The following is a 16,505-nucleotide window of genomic DNA, read 5'->3' on the forward strand; positions in this document are numbered from 1 at the left end:
GTGGTGGGAACATGAAGGTTCTTTATTGATTTGTTTGCGAACCAGTTTCCCAGAAGGCCCCTGGGGCACATGAGTCAGGTGCAAAGACGCAAAGTCTCCTCGACATCCTTTACGGGTCTGAGCTCGTCAGCCAGGACCATCAGGTCAGTCACTAGGGTGTCCAGCAGCCCGTAGACCTGGAAGAATGGAGTGAAATCACAGGCAGAGGTTCGCTTTGGGAAGGCAACCCCACAAGCCAGCACCCAGCACACGATGCGGGCAGAGGGGTCTACACCAGGATGTCCAGCCGCAAAAGGGGTAAAACCACACTTGCAGAGTTTCTACAGAACTTTTGTTTTGGCAGATCGTTTTATTTTTCAAACCATCTGGGGAAGTAATCCTGCCCTTGGGACATATGGGGGCACAAGAGCCTGGAGTGGTGAAAGGGGTAATTCTAGGGAGCAGTACCCATTTACCCTGCCCGTGGTGGGCCAGCTCCACCTTGGCCACCCAGAGGCCAGCTTTCCTTCTGGTAAGATCACAGACCCTCAGACTGAAATGTTTCCAAGACGGTGTCCTCCTATGGGGCTGGAGCACATTGAGCCTAGGCAGGCGGATTCTTCATTGAAGACAGCCCTCAAACTCCTATCTAAACCCCATCAACCTTCAGACATCGCCGTGATGTCACCAGCAGCAAATGGGACTTCTGCTCAGATGTGATCCAGAGCGTTACCCCAGTGTATGTGACATGGTCCCAACTATCTAGTTGTCCACACTGGAGGCAGGCAAAGCGCCGCCATCAGACACGGTGACAATCAAGTGTGGCTTTGTGGGCCTCTCCTCCGAAACAGTAACAAAGAATGGAACACATACTCCGGTGAACCTCTAAGGACTTGCGGCTTAAGAATAAACCAGCATCAGGGCGCCTGGGTGGCTCAGGAGGGTAAGCCTCTGCCTTCGGCTCAGGTCCTGATCCCAGGGTTCTGGGATCGAGCCTGATCCCTGCATCAGGCTCTCTGCTCCGTGTGGAGCCTGCTTGCCCCATTCTCTTTCTGCCTGTCTCTCTGTGTACTTGTGATCTGTCAGATAAATAAATAAAATCTTAAAAAAAAAAAATAAAAAGAATAAACCAGCATGCAGGCTCTCCAGCATGTCACAACTCTTACACTTGCTGGAAAGTCACTCTATGTGCTGCTCCCTGCAGGGACTTCTCTGCCAAGACGCACCTCACACAGACAGGAATGGGAACTGCAGAAAGGGAGGGGCTTCTGGTCCATCCCTCTGGTCTTCTAAGTCAGACTGTGTCACTCCTCCAGTCAAACCTCTGTGGACTCCTCTCACTCAGAAAAACCCCAAGTCCACACGATGGCCTACAGAGCCCCACCTGGCCTGTGACTTGTTCCCTCTTGGCGGCTCTGCCCTCTGTCCTCCTGGCCCACTCCCTCCCCTGGGTTAGCTGCCCCCCTCTGCCCAGGGCACTCTTCCTCGATGGCCACAGGGCCACCCCACACCTCCCTTCAAGTCTGCTCGATGTCACCTTCTCAGTGAAGCTCCCCCACCCCCACCCAGGCCTTCCCTAACCCCCGGCCTGGGTTATCCCTCGCTCTTCCAGAGTGCTTGCCACCCAACACACGGGGCGTGTCGCTTATGCACGAGGCCTGTCTTGCACACCGGGATGCCCTTCATGAGGGCAGCTCTGCTTCCACCTTCCAGCAGGACACACTAGGGTTGACTGTTGGGGGAATAAGCGGGATGGATGAGGGAGGGGAGGAAGGTCCGCAGAGTGGGTGTGAGCGAGGGGAGGTCTGGCCGCAGGGCTCAGGCCCTCACCTCCGTGTGTAGCCTCTTGGTGTACTTCTCCATGACCAGGGGATCTATGGGTTCCTGGGAAGGGGTCGTGCTGTCAGGGACAGCGTCTTCCAAGGAAAGCCTGTCCCGACTTGACGATTTCATCAGTTTCTTGTCATCCTTCGCCTTGTGCTTCTTGCTGTTTGCACGGTCCTGCTTGGAGAGACAGAGACACACGAGGACTTCAGGAGTCCCCAGGGGAGGCCCAGGGCTTTCTCAAGAGCCAAGGCGTCATGCTAGACTGAGTGCCCTGCCTGTCACAGCTCCTCTGATGCCGCCCCAGCCCCACTGGGGGCCCACCCTATGTCCCCGCATGCCTCTTTCCCTGGCAACTTGGCTGCTTTTCTGTCCTCTTTGATTCCCAGCTGCTTCCTTTCCTGGGCTGCGCCTTTACGGTCCTCCTTCCCAAATTTCGTGGTAGTCATTTTCCCTTCTGTGCCAGGAGACTTTCGATCTAAGGGAGGGTGAGTGGAAGACAGTGTGACCTGGCCTCACGGACCCCACAGGCAGGGTTGGAAAAGCCAAGGATCCTCAGCCCTTGTTCCCCCAGGAAGGAGCAGAGCCCCCAGTCCAGGCGCATGAGCTGCACGGCAGGGGTGGGAGGCCTGGTTCCAGTCCCAGCTCCCCCACCGCTCCATTTATGGCATGGGCAAGTCATTCAACCTCTCTGGGACTCCACCTGTAAAACCAGGGGACTGGACAAAGGTGGTCACTCAGGTCACTTCTGTGTCCCAAATCCTGGCAGTAGACAGGAGGGTTTAATGGGGCCAACTCCAAGGATCAACCTGACGGAGATCCCACAAGATGGGCGTGCAAGGGGGCAAGGCTAGGCAGTGCATGGCTGCAGTCTGACCTTGCTCTTCCGGGATGTCCAAATAGATGGTCTCCTTCTCAGGCAGGCCCAGCAGAGCCCTCAGCCACAGGGAATGGCTCACCAGGCCATCGATCACATCCCGCCACAGCTGCAAACTAGAGAGCAAGGCATACTGGACCAAGCCATCACCCCTCATTTGCCCTTGAACGTGTGGAGGCGTGGGTCCTTCCCTTCTAAAACGGGTGCTAGGGGCTACCGTGGAGGGGGCTGGCAGCCTCACCAGCACCTGTGCCAGCGCTCAGGTAGGGATCTGGCTTCCCTCAGGCAGTAGCCAGGGAAGAGTGGCCCAGGAGACAGTTAGCTTAAGACCCTGGCTACGCTTGGGCCCAGCCCAACAGGCCCTACTGAAGGCACCCATCCATAGCCAAGCAAGTTCCGCAGGAGAAGCAAGGCTTTCTGTGCCCTTGCTGTGCCCCTCTCCTCACTGCCCTCTGGTTCCTCCTTGGCCCATTCCTCTGCTCACTGAGAGGGAACTGAGCGAGAAGACGGGAGAGAGACTGGGCACTTGCTCAGCTCTAACTGAAGGCGGCTGGGGGGGTGCTGCTGTGGCAGGTGGCAGAGCGGGGAGCGTCTGCAGCACCTTTCTGCACCTGGGCTCGAGGGGCATGCCCAGAACCACAGGCTAGATGGGGTTAGAGGCCACAGTGGGGAGGCAGGGTCGGCTGGGTGGGGGGTACACTTACCACATCTGGTGCAGGAAGTCAGATTGCAGAGGCCTCTGCTCCTGGCACAACTCCAGGGCTGCTTTGTTAAGCCGAATGAGGCCATCTTCCTTCTGGTTCTCCTCCGGGAGTGCCATCACTGCCTGGCAGGGTCATAGGTACCATGGGCAACTGTCCTGCGTGGGACACCGGGGTCCCTGCGTCCTCTAGTGACAGGACTGGTGCTGTGAGGACAGACGGCCAGGAGCAGGTGCAGCCGTGGAGAGGGGACTCCCCCGGAACCATGTACCCATGAACCCTCTTCTCCAAGGTGTGTTTGGGTCAGAGAGGGAGCCCCCCTCACTGCACCAGAGCGGCTTAGGCACCCAAGACCAAAAGAGATGACCCAAGAGACTGCTTCCCCTGGGCCCTCAGAAGGGTCTCTTTGCCCATGGGGGCCTGGGTGCCTGCTGGGGTCCTCCCTCCATGCCCTGGCACCCAGCCTGGGACCGCAACCCCACCCACCCCTGCAGAGTCAGGCAAGAACCTTTCTGAAATCCTCCAGGCAGAGGTTCCACTCAGGCGGGGAAAAGCCATCTGGTTCCCTGGGGCTCTTTGTGTTCCTCAGGTCTGGGCTCTCTCCCACCAGGATCTCCTCCATAATGCTCTTCCGTTGAGCAGCCCGGGCCCTGGTTCCGGGCTTCTGGGAGCCCAAAGCATCCCGGGAGTCCCTCCGGGCCTCATTCTCCTGCCGGGATGGCTGGGATTCGGAGATTGGGCCCTTCAAGTGTGCTGAAGGCTCCCTGTTCAGGGGGGGCTTCTCCAAGGCGGCTGGCAGGGGCACAGCCGGCTGGGCCCTGGGGCTGAGGTGCTCCTCCTCGCCGGGCTGGGCCTCCTCGGCCTTGGGGGGCACCACCAAGTACTGGCGCCACAGGCTGTGCAGGCTTTGCACCACTTGGTGCTGGTAATGCAGCTGCAGCGAAGGCAAGTAAAGCCACGTAACGGGGAGATGGTGGGGAGGGGTCCCCAGAGTCCCGGGGAGCCTCCCCCATTTCCCCTCCCCGACTCCCACCTCCAGAGTACAGATGGAGGCTACAGGGAAGAAGCCCACAGGAGCCTCTGTGGCCAGAGCAGCTCCTCACTTCCCTTTTGCCTGAGTGTCTCCGACTTACAGCTTTTTTTGTATTTGCATTTCCAAGCAAGATGGGGTTTGAATGATGGAGTCTGTGAAGCTCTATTCTGGCCAAGCATCCACTTACCTGCTAAGTAATCTTGGGCAAATGACTTAATACCGCCCTGGGCCTCAGTTTCCTCACTGTAAAGCGGGGATCTAAATTGTACCCCACCCCCGCCCCCGACTGCTGGGAGGAGAAAGTGAGTTACTCATGGCAGATGCTCAGAATAGGTCCGGGGTTGCAGGGGTGGTGGTGGTGGTGGTGTGAGGGTGCAGGGGCCAGCACTGTACCCGAGGATTCCTATGGTGGAATAAGTCCTCCTCCGTGAGATAGGCATCGACAGGGGATTGTGCGCGTTCCGGGGTCAGGATCCCACTCAGCAGCTCCTGCAGCACACTCTCCACGATGGTGACTGCTTCGTGGGCAGCCAGCTTGTGCTGGGGACAGGAAGGGGAGACAAGATGGCAGCTCAGTCTTTTGAAACTCGTGTTGCCCCCTTGAGGGGAGCCAGAGCCCTTAGGACTTTGTGCCTTCCTAGGGGTTGAGCTCCTGCCACCATCTGTCTGTCTGTCTGTCTCTCTCTCTCTCTCACACACTCCTGTTCCCAGACTCAAAATCCTTGGGTATCTCCAGATATCTGATAGGTTGTAGGGGGGGAGCAGTCCAGGAGATGTCGCTCCCTCATGGGGCCAGAGGTCACCGAGTCAGCATTTTCCCCAGGTTAGGAAGAAGGGCAAGGGGCAGGGGGTCACACGGTTTGGGCCCTGTTGCGAGCATGGCTTGACCACCCTGTTGGGTGCCACGGGAACAGTAGAGGGGCTCCTCCTGAGAGAGGGGGGGCCTACCGTCAGCAAATAAAGCAGACGTGGCACTTGTCCATATCACCTGTGCTCCGGTGGGCTGAGCCCCAGCTACCAGAGTTGGCTCGTATCCAGCGGCCACAGTAGGAACCAGGCTGCTTTCTACAGAGCATCTGGAAGCACTGTCCCAGCTGGCCAGCTCTGGAGCGGACCTGGGGCCCAGTGCCCACCCCTGAGCCCACACTCTCTCTCTCGGGGTCAGCCCCACCAGTTAGGGGGTTCTCTCTAGTTTTAAAGGTTTGCCAGTTAAATCTGACCCCAGGGGATAGATAGTGTCAGACAACGTGAACAAACACAAAAGGTATTTCTAGCAGTTCTGGGGGCCTCCAGGCAGGATGGGACAGAAAACTGTTCCCACTCTCTGTGCCACCCGCCTTTTACATCACAAAGCCCAGGGGAGTGTGTGTTGAGCAAAACCAGCTGTTTGTCTGTGAAACATTCACCTCTGGGGCTGGGAGAAAGGGGAATCCCAAAGGCAGCACCAAGAAGTCCAGGGGAACCTCTCTGGTGTCCACGGGGCCAAGGTCCTGGGTCTCTTACCTTTAGTAACTTCCTTTCTTCCCTAAAAATGTCCTGGGTCAGGGAGACTGCATAGAGATTGACCTGCAGGGTAGCCCCTCCTAGTAGGGTGGGGTGGGTTCCAAACTCCCAATATTCCCTGAAGATCCCAGCATGCAAAGACTTGAAGAAGAAGGTAAAGGTTTTCGTTTCTCCAGGCAGAATCACACCTGAGAGGGATGGAGACAGAGGTTTTCACCACAGAGGAGCTAGCTGGGCCCCAAGCCTGCATGTATACAGTTAACTGAGCCCCAAGCCTATGCATATACAGTCAACTGAGCCCCAAGCCTATGCATATACGGTTAACTGAGCCCTAAGCCTATACATATACAGTTAACTGAGCCCTAAGCCTATGCATATATAGTCAACTGAGCTCTAAGCCTATACATATGCAGTTAACTGAGCCCTATGCCTATGCACATACAGTTAACTGAGCCCCAGGCAGGGTGACAGACCATCCTGGTTTGCCCAGAAATGAGGGTTCTCCTGGGATATGGGACTTTGGACTTTATGTGTGAAAACTGGAAAGTCCCAGGCAAACAGGGATGGTGGGGGAGATGGCCCTAGCCTCAGGCCCGAGCAATTAGGTAACTGAACCCCTAGAAAATTTTTGCTCCCTGGTGACTCACTGCTCTGTGTTCTCAAGAGTTCGACCACCCCCCACCACCACCACCACACAGACATGAACAGCTGGGAGAGGACATAATTCACAAAAGAAATGGGAGGGAATAGGCAGGGGAGAGCAGCTCAACCTTGCAGGAGCATTAGCCCGACCATGGCTTCTTAGAGGACAGGAGGCAGGGAGTGAAGCAGCCAGGTACCTTCTCGATTGTTAAAGTAAAACCGCTGCATCCTGTTTCTCTTCAGGCCTTGGAAAGAGTCCAGCTGGGACCGCCGCCGCCAGTCATACCAAATGGCCACTGTGCCATTATTGACCACGGTCAGCTCCGAAGATGTCTTCTCTCCTTCTAGAGTTTCGAAGGTCAAGCGGACAGCAATTCCAACATGCTTCTAGGGAAGGAGGAGGTAAGAGAAATGCCTCTCAGGGAGGCTCTGGCCTCCGGTGACCAATTCATCCTGGTTTGAAAGCAGCTTTTCTGGGTTTGGCATTGAAAGTCCCATGTCCCAGTGCTCCAGGGCCTGCGCGCTCTGAGTGCAAGCATTGTCCTCCAGTAGCGGTTGTCTCTGAGGCTGCCATCCACAGCAAGCAGGGGAGAGAAAACAGACTGTGTATCTGATGAGCAGTTCTGCTCCTTAGAGCTGAAGTTTTTTTTTTGTTTGTTTTTGTTTTTTTAAGAGAGAAAGCGAGAGAGAGCTGGGCTTGCCTGCAAGCAGGGGTGGGGGTGGGGTGGGCAGAGCGGGGTGGGGGGAGGGCAGAGAAAGAAGGAGAGAATCTTTTTTTAGTTTTTTATTTTTTGTTTTTTTTAAGACTTTATTTAGGGGCACCTGGGTGGCTCAGTTGGTTAAGCATCTGCCTTGGGCTCAGGTCATGATCCCAGGGTTCTGGGATCGAGCCATGTCAGGCTCCCTGCTCAGCGGGAAGCCTGCTTCTTCCTCTCCCACTCCTCCTGCTTGTGTTCCCTCTCTTGCTGTCTCTCTCTCTCAAATAAATAAAATCTTAAAAAAAAAAAAAAAAAGGACTATTTATTTGAGAGAAAAAGAGACAGAGGGCATGAGCAGGGGAAGGAACAGAGGGAGAGGAAGAAGCAGACTCCCCACTGAACCGTGAGCCCAACGGGGGACTCGATCCCAGAACCCTGGGATCATGACCTGAGCCCAAGGCAGACGCTTAATTGACTGAGCCACCCAGGCACCCAGGAGAGACAGAATCTTTTTTTTTTAAGGAATGAGGTTCTTTTTTTTTTTTTTTTTTTTTAAAGATTTTATTTATTTATTTGACAGAGAGAGATCACAAGTAGATAGAGAGGCAGGCAGAGAGAGAGAGAGAGAGAAGCAGGCTCCCTGCTGAGCAGAGAGCCCGATGCGGGACTCGATCCCAGGACCCTGAGATCATGACCTGAGCTGAAGGCAGCAGCTTAACCCACTGAGCCACCCAGGCACCCCGGAGAGACAGAATCTTAAGTAGGCTTCACGGCCAGCATGGAAGCCGATATGGGGCTCAATCTCATGACCCTGAGATCATGACCTGAGCCGAGAACAAGAATTGGATACTTAACCAAATGAGCCACTCAGGCGCCTTTGAAGAATATTTTAGAACCTTCTTGAAGCCATACCTGTTTGGTTTTTTAAAAAAGATTTTATTTATTCATTTGAGAGAGAGAGAGCACAAGACGGGCAGAGGGAGAAGCAGACTCCCCACTGAGCTAGGATCCTGTTGTGGGGTTCGATCCCAGGACCTGGAGATCATGACCTGAGCCAAAGGCAGACACTTAACCATCTGAACCACCCAGGTGCCCCAAAGCCATACCTGTTTGAAGTTTGCTTATTTACATGCTTGGGGGCTGGGTACAAACTGGGTGGCTTGTGACAGTCTCTTTTCAGCCTCGTGATTTTATTCTGGTGCAAGTTAGCACTCCTGTTACCATTTTCAGACATGCTAAATGTATGACCAGATAAATGCAAAGAGGTGACTGTCCAGGCTGCTTGTGACTGCCACAGTCACCCTGGGACTGCACCCGAGGGAGGCCCTTGCAGCAGGTGGGCGAGGGTGGAATCCATTTTACCTTGTCCTGTGGGTTACTGCCTCTGATCCAGCAAGCTGGCTTCCCACAGAACAGCAGAGAAGGGCCAAGAATAGGCATGGGGACCACATCAGGATAACTGGCCAAGTCTCTGTAAGAAAGACCAAGGGCTTACTTCCCCAGAGGCTACCCCAGTCTTGCCCCGTGGCACCCAGGGAAATGGCCTGGGACACACAGAGACTCTTCGCGCATGGCCATGCAGCACGCACGGCATTTACCAGCAAAGGAATGGCAGGAAATCCCCGTTAGGGGCTGGTTGCTGGGAGGGAACAGATGGTCACAGAAAAAGCTGGCACAGGTGTTGGGAGGGGCCCAGAGAGAGGCGGGGATGGAGGCACCTGGATTTCGGAGTGGGAAGTCTGCCTTTATACTACAGGCGCCGGGGGAAGCCACTCTCCCCGACCCCTCTCCCTGGGGCCCAGGCCAACTCACAAGGGCACTGTGTCTTCTGAGGAGCTTTCCTGGTTCCTGTCAAATACTCTGAAGTCTTCCACCTTCACAGTGGTGAACGGCTGCCCTTGGCCCACCACCTCCAGGCCGTCAATATCCTCAGAGAGACCAAGAAAGGGAAGATTAGCAGACCGAAGACAGGCGCATCACGAGGGGCTTGGGACTGCCCAAAGGCGTACCTGCTGGCTGAAATCCAGCTCTGCCATGAGCTTCCGCAGCTCAGTGCGTCGGTAGATCAGAAATAGACTCCGATCCCAGGTGTAGCGATATCCAGCCTCCTTCCAGTCCGGCAATCCTAGAGCGGTGGGGCCAGGGGCCCTCAGCACAGTCGGCTGCTGGGGTCTCTTCCCCACCCACTAATGAGGGGCACCACAAGCACCCACCCCAGCACCGCTTCTGGGAAAGAGGAAAGTATAGCTTCCCTGTGAGGCTTGACTCCGGTCCTCCCGCCCCATCCCTACTGCCTCAGCAGCCCTGTGCAGGACTCCTGCACGACCAGCTCAGAACCCTGCAAACCTTTGGATTATAATCACAACATCAGCCACATCTGACTAAGTATTTAACAGCCAGCCAAAACTTCCTACTGCACACCCGGTCCCACTGAACACTCCCACAGTACTTTACAGGTGGGGAAACTGAGGACGAGAGGGCTTAAGAAACCCACTGGAGTTGGCAGACCCAACACAGCTGGGGCCCGAGCCCAGCAGAGAAATAGCATGCAAACCACAAAAGCAAGCCACTAATGTCACGGGAAATTCCCGAGATGCCACACTGGGAAAGGTGAAAAGAAACAGGTGAAATTCACTTCATTAATACAGTTTAACCCAAGATCGAGAATAGTATCATTTCAACATGTAATCAATATAAAAATGATTAATAAAGTATATCTTTTAGTACTAATCTTCGAAACCCAGTGTGCAGTTCTTACAGCACACCTGAGTCCGTGCCAGCCATGTTTCAGGAGCTCGATAACTACGAGCCACGGTGGCCACGTGGAAAGAGCGGTCCCACAGCTCCTGCTCCCACTTGCCCCCCTCCCCCTTCCATCACTGTCTTACTGCAGGGGGGCTGGACCTCCAGGGGTTATGGGCTCCATCCCAGGCCATTCTCATCCGGAGCCATGCCATTCCCCCTCCTAGGCCAGCCACAAGCTGCCGTCGCGTCTCCAGCCCACTCCTCACCCATCTCTGCCTGGATGCACTGGGGCTTCCTGACGTGAGTGATGGGTTCCAGGAGGCCACGCTGAGCTTTTGTCTTTGTCATCACCAGACCCGTCAATTCATCTCCCAGGTATTCCAGGCGACTCCAGAACCCACTGGTCTCCTCACAGGTCTGGCAAGGAAGGACAGGGGAGTCACAGCACCTGGGCACTTTGGAAAGAGGCTGGTGGAGGTGGGGGTGGGGGGTGCCCAGCGGGACAAGAGTGCCACAGACCTCAGATCCTCTCCCTAGGGGGGATTCCCTGCTGCTGAGAGCAGGATAGAAGCACCCACTGTGCTCTTCTGTAGCCCCAGACGGATGGCACAGGCCCATAGAGGCACTGAACTGACAAAACACGGCAGAGGACGGTGCTCCAGGTCCCCTGAAAGCTGGAGCCTCGGCTTTTAGGAGAACACTGATATTAGACTATTCTAATATCCCAATACCATGCTATCTTTTCCCTCAAACTGACTACCTCAGACCACCACAGGCTGAGTAACCTCACTAGTCAGGCCCCTGAAAGCCTTGTAACAGTAAAGGCCTTAAGAGCTTCAAAATGCCTTGCAATGAGCATATTTTCTTTTTTCCTTTTTTTTTTTTTTTTAAGATTTTATTTATTTATTTGGCAGAGAGAGACACAGCAAAAAAGGGAACATAAGCAGGGGGAGTGGGAGAGGGAGAAGCAGGCCTCCTGCCGTGCAGGGAACCTGATGCCGGGCTCAATCCCAGGACCCTGAGATCATGACCTGAGCTGAAGGCAGATGCTTGACGACTGAGCCACCAGGTGCCCCAATTTTCTTGTTCCTAATTGTGCAACCTGAGGCAGCCATCCTTGGATCCAGAACCCCCTTCCTCACAGAGCACCTGGGAACTCTGTCCTTACCTTCCCATCATGCTGTGTTGGAAGTATTCGGTCAATGAGCTCCCGTTCCTCCTGGATCCGTCTGTAGGTCTCCCCAGTGTGCATCAGCAGCTCGCTCACTGGCTTCTTCAAGTGTTCTGGAAAGGAGAGAGCCAAGAATGCAGCTCCTCCCTCAGGTCAGAACAGGAGCGTAGCCCTGCTCTGTCAGCCCCAGGCTGGGCTGATTTCGGGAACCACTAAAAGCAAGAAGCACTTGGGGGTTGAGGGGGTGGAGGACACAACGTGATCAGGCTGCATCCAGGCTTCGACCAGGTGGAGCCACAGGAAAACACAGCAGCGGAGCCTTGGTGGTGGCCGAGGCCTGGAGGGAACCCTGTCCACTGTGCTCACCGCTGAGGGCTTCCTGCTGCTTCTTCCGCAAGGCGATGTGGCGCTGCCAGTTTCTGAGAAAGTTGTGCTGAGGAGGTGGGGCCCAGGGATGTGCCTTCTTTTCTCTGGGGGCTTTCTCCTTTGGCTCTTCTTTCGCCAACATGAGTGTCACCAGAGCCGGCGGGGTGGGGATCAGCTCAGCCAGCTGAAAAGTACAGGGAGAGCATGCAAAGGGTAAGAAGCAGGCGTTGGTGGGGTGGTGGTGGCCGGATCGGAGGGGTGGGGGCAGTGGCGAGAATAGAGACTTCTCCAGGCCTCACCCCCTGCCGTCCTCCCCCTCTGCTCAGAGTCCCTCCTCTTCTGGACCCTGACATAGCAACTCTCAGTCTCTCTGTCCCCTCACAACTAATGCTAACTGACACCTTTATGGGCAGGGCAACAGAGCCATTTTTATATGACCCCAGGCCTCTTAGCACCTGTCCGGGCAGAGGTGTTTTGCCTGGAGCCAAGGAAGCAAAGGAGCCAAAAGCCAGCAAAGCTCAAGTCAGACAGACAGACAGACTGACGCGCAGTCACAGGAGCTGTGAGAAGCTGCCCTCCTCCACCGTTTGCACCAAAGAGGCGAGCAGGCCAGGCTTTGGCGAAGGGCTAATAAAGCCAGTGGTGCGCAGAGGAACAGGAACACCGAGCCCCGATGCCTCTCTGGGTTCTAACTGGAGCCCCGCACACTCTGGCTTTGGGGTTCCTTGAGGCACCTCTGTATCCTTATGGTGAACTGCTGACTTCAGCTGAAGCCAGTCTAAGGGGGCTTCACTCTTTCAGGGGGAGGGTCATGAGCTTTTCAGATTCCAGGGCCCAGGAGGGAACTGTCTAACCCCAGTCCCCAAGTCGTGCTTGGTTCCACCAGGTGGGTACCACTGGAATGGCTCCAGTGACTGCTCCCCTCCCCATAGCTCTGTGCAAACCAACCTGGGTGTTCCCTTGAGCAATGGCAATTCTCTTAAAGTCCTGGAGACTCCCCAGGATGTGGTGAGGCAGGATCTGGTCACAGCCATGGAAGCTGTCGCCTGGGCCTGGGGGGATGGCAGGGAGGGACTAGCTCATGTCAATGTTTCAAGGCAGTTACTTTCTGCTGGTGACCCATTTTCCTCCCAAGGCTGGGCCCATGAACTCAGAGGCCAAGGCTGCCAGGGTCAAGCCCGTGCCATACCAGAGTAGTCCAGGGGCTTCGTGGCTGCATCTGGGGTAGCAGGATGTGCAACTAAGTGGCAGACCTTCCTCTTCGGATCCTTGGGCTTGAGTTTCCGAATGATAAATTTCTGGGTAACAGCAGGTCGATCTTGTGTCTCAATGAAGCGAGGAATGTGTTGCTTAAAAAAAAAAACCCAAAAAACCAAAATAAAATGAAACAGGAGAATTCCACTTGAGATCAGGAGGAAGAAAAACACCACCCATCTCCTCGGTCCTAATTTTTGGTGGAATTCCTGAAGGCTGACAAATCTGTTGTTCCAGCTCTGTCCATATGCTCTGTCGAGGAAATGTCTATGCCACAGACTAAAGTCTCAGTGATGTCCGGGAGGGAAAAAGTAACATTTAAACCCTCCAGACAGTGCAGGTGAGAAGTGGCCGACTCTTCCAGGGTAAAGCATGGGGTGCAGGTTCAGCAGCTGTATCCACGCCTGCAATGTACTCCTCAGAGTCATTTTCCCTTCTATGAAATGGGGGTGACTGGCACTTGCCTCAGTGGGAAGCAAGTGAACATGTCATTTCCCTATGGTTCTCTAGGACTCTCAGCAATGTTAAAATAAACCACATAGTAAATTTCTTCAGATGGGGGTGCCTGGGTAGCTCAGTCGTTAAGCGTCTGCCTTCAGCTCAGGCCATGATCCGGAGTCCTGGGATCGAGCTCAGCATTGGGCTCCCTGCTCTGCAGGAAGCCTGCTTCTCCCTTTCCCAGTCCTCCTGCCTGTGTTCCCTCTCTCTGTGTGTCTTTCTCTGTCAAATAAATAAATAAAATTTTTTAAAAAAATTCCTTTAGATGCAAAAGTGCAAAGAATCCATGTTCGATTTTTCTTTTCTTTTTTTTTTTTTAAGATTTTTATTTACTTATTTGTCAGAGAGAGAGCGAGCGAGAGCGAGCACAGGCAGACAGAGTGGAAGGCAGAGTCAGAGGGAGAAGCAGTCTCCCTGCGGAGCAAGGAGCCCGATGTGGGACTCGATCCCAGGACGCTGGGATCATGACCTGAGCCGTAGGCAGCTGCTTAACCAACTGAGCCACCCAGGCGTCCCCATGTTCGATTTTTCTATGGAATTAGACACTCCCTCTGAGTGGAGAGATGGTGGAGAGACAGTGCGCACGGTTGATGTTCCCGACCAGGCGGACTGACCCAGAAATGCTCCTGCAATAAAGGATCCTGGACTTCATCCTTACCTTCTTTAGATCTTCCTTCTTAATGGCTAAGGCAAGAATGTCATCCCCTTGTAGGACATTGCTGACAGGCTCAGGTTCTTCCTGAATGGGGGGTGTGGGCTGTTCAGCTATCTTTGTCCTCTTCTTTTCTAAAGAGAAGCAGAAAGGTACCACTGCTGAAATATAAATATATGTACTGTGTATATTCTAATAGAGATATATAATATATATTCTAATATATAAAAGCTAATATCTATCTACATTAGAGTTCATGGTAGAAGGCATAGCTCAACAACTAGGCAGACAGCAGAGGCTACCAAGGTGGCTTGGAGTTCTCTCTCAAAGTTGGAGAACTCTCTCAAAGTTCTCTGTCCCCCTTGGCCTGCTACAGTGACTGGAACTTTTGGAGCTGGAGTTGCGATTGGAAGATAGTTCATTCCAGGATGTGCCATTTATAAGCTCTACAACCTTGGGTGTATCACCTAGCCTCTCCTGGTCTCTGTTTTCCTTTTTGTAAAAAGAGAAAGCCCGACTAAATCAATGTTTTCCAAATATTTGTCAAATGTCTGCCTGAGGGTCTTCTGAAGAGTTTTACTAATAGAGCTTCCTAGCTACTTCCTGGGGCCAGGGTCAAGGGAACTGTATTTTGTAAAAACTCCTTCGGTGGTTCTGAAGCATAGGAGTTTGGGACAACAGGACTAGATGCTTTCCCAGCTCTCCGCATTAGCGGCAATGACACGTTGTTCTAGGTGAAGACGTCAGGTTTCTTAGGACACTGGCTAAAATGCGGATGCTCTGGGCAAAGCAGAACCTTCACCCCTGAGCATTTATTTCACATTCTGTCATTTAATAAATACTGTGTAAGCATCTCGCTAGGCATTGTGCTAGGTTCTGGGGACATAAAGCAGAGTCTCGGGCATCCAAGAGCACAAGCCCAAACAAGACCATCAAACAGGTTCCCTGAACTAGGATCACTAAGGGTGTGTCCAGGGAGGTACCCCAGCCTCCCAGTGGGGAGGTCAGTGGGGGGCTTCCTGAGGAGGTGATGTTTACACTATGAGCTGAAGATGATGGAGCTTAGACACGGGAAAGGCTCTGGGGAATAGGCATTCCAAAGGGAAGAGCACGGAGAGGCCTAGAGGCAACAGAGAGAGTGGGCATCTGGAACTCCCAGCACATTTTTTAAATAGCTGGAGAGCAGCGAGGTGGGGGGTAGGAAGCTGTGCCTGGGGAGGGAAGTAGGTGCCACATGGCTCAGAGCTTAGTGAGCTGTGTAAAGGACTTTGGTCTTTACCCTGAGGGTCATAACATGGCAAGGAATGGATAAGGAATGCAATATGGAATGGGGGGGGTCTTTAGGAGTCTATGGGGGGCATGAAGGGCTTGACAAAAGCGGCTCATGGGACTGGAGGAAAGTGGAGAAATCTGACCCTCTTTCTTGCACAGGCCGGCAGGAGCGCAGCACTGAGAACTCGTGGACAGAGCAAGTCGCTCCCCAGCCAGGACGCCCTCCCTGTCTTCCTTCCACAGACGTGGGTTTAGAGTTTCAAATGCATTTTGTTTCTCTGGCTGCTGCCCCTGGTTTAGAATGTTCTTAGGTTAAGGCCTGACACAGAATACGCAAAAGAAAGCCCAAGTCCAGCCTTTAGGGACTTTACACCAAAACTTGGTTTTGTCCACTGCTACTCAGAGTACTCTAATGTTCAAGGGGCCATTATCACTCAAACATCAAAGCAGGGGTTTTGATGACCCAAGTCAAATGTTTTGTAGGAAGTGGCCACATGGTGGCCAAAACACCGAAGCCAGAATCATCCCAACAGCGTAACTCTAAATGGGACCTATCAGTCAGAGTTGGCGACAGGGTCAGCAGACACCCAGGAGTATCTGTCAGTGAAACCACAGGGCTCGGTGTGCATGCGTACACACACACACTCACACACACGCGCGCGCGCACAAACAGGGCAGATGGGCTTAACCCCACGTTCTGGTCCCATCTGTTGCCCCACGGGGAGGTGCACCCTTAGGCTTGAATTTCTACTTCCTCTCTCCCTTCTCCCCAAAGTCACCTGTGTTGGTGGTCGTCCAAGAGACAACAGGGAGCAGTTGCAGGCTGGTTTTAATACACATTTTGGAACCTGGGGGCGCCTGGCTGGCTCAGTCGGAGGAACACGTGATTCTCAATCTGGGGGTCATGAGTTCCAGCCCCACACTGGGCGTAGGGGTTAAGCACATAAATAAACAGACTTCACATAAATAACTATTTTGGAATTATTTATGTTTTCCAGGACACTTGCTTCCTCCCGTCTGTCACCTCGGCTGGATCGACAGCTTCCCAAGGGATTACACATCTCCAGATGTGTGCTTTTCACTGGTGGGTGTCTAATCACCATGTGTAAATTTATAAACCTTCAACATTGCTAAAGGTTTCCAAAATCGGGAAACTCTGCTCTGAGGTTTTTCTGAGGTTATCTTGGATGCAGTTCAAAGCTCTGGTATAACATACAGTCAGGGAGCAGTATGTTCTAGTTAAGGAATACTTTGGAAAAATGATATATACATTTTAAACTTCAATTCACC

General features: G+C 53.6%; 1 protein-coding gene across 2 annotated transcripts; it reads right to left on the reverse strand.

Annotated features, from left to right (window-relative positions):
• Position 1: 1 nt before the first annotated feature.
• MYCBPAP (MYCBP associated protein) lies at positions 2–16,139 on the reverse strand. 2 transcript variants are annotated; one of them, XM_082704660.1, is made up of 19 exons: positions 15,995–16,139; positions 13,950–14,077; positions 12,729–12,888; positions 12,488–12,591; positions 11,540–11,723; positions 11,171–11,286; positions 10,269–10,419; positions 9,267–9,382; positions 9,070–9,185; positions 8,620–8,728; positions 6,757–6,946; positions 5,918–6,105; positions 4,808–4,954; positions 3,890–4,315; positions 3,385–3,506; positions 2,681–2,796; positions 2,145–2,281; positions 1,810–1,980; positions 2–176 (listed from the first exon to the last, which is right to left on the reverse strand). In XM_082704660.1, exons 1-19 carry the CDS (start codon positions 16,053–16,055, stop codon positions 75–77), a joined length of 2,844 nt encoding a protein of 947 aa, XP_082560786.1. In that variant the 5' UTR covers positions 16,056–16,139; the 3' UTR covers positions 2–74. The 2 variants fall into 2 exon arrangements, with proteins under 2 accessions (XP_082560786.1, XP_082560787.1); XM_082704661.1 differs by having other exon boundaries at positions 3,890–4,102; positions 15,995–16,077.
• Between the last annotated feature and the right edge of the window lie 366 nt (positions 16,140–16,505).

The sequence above is a fragment of the Mustela nivalis genome (genome assembly GCF_964662115.1).
Source record: "Mustela nivalis genome assembly, chromosome: 17".
Taxonomy (NCBI): domain Eukaryota; kingdom Metazoa; phylum Chordata; class Mammalia; order Carnivora; family Mustelidae; genus Mustela; species Mustela nivalis.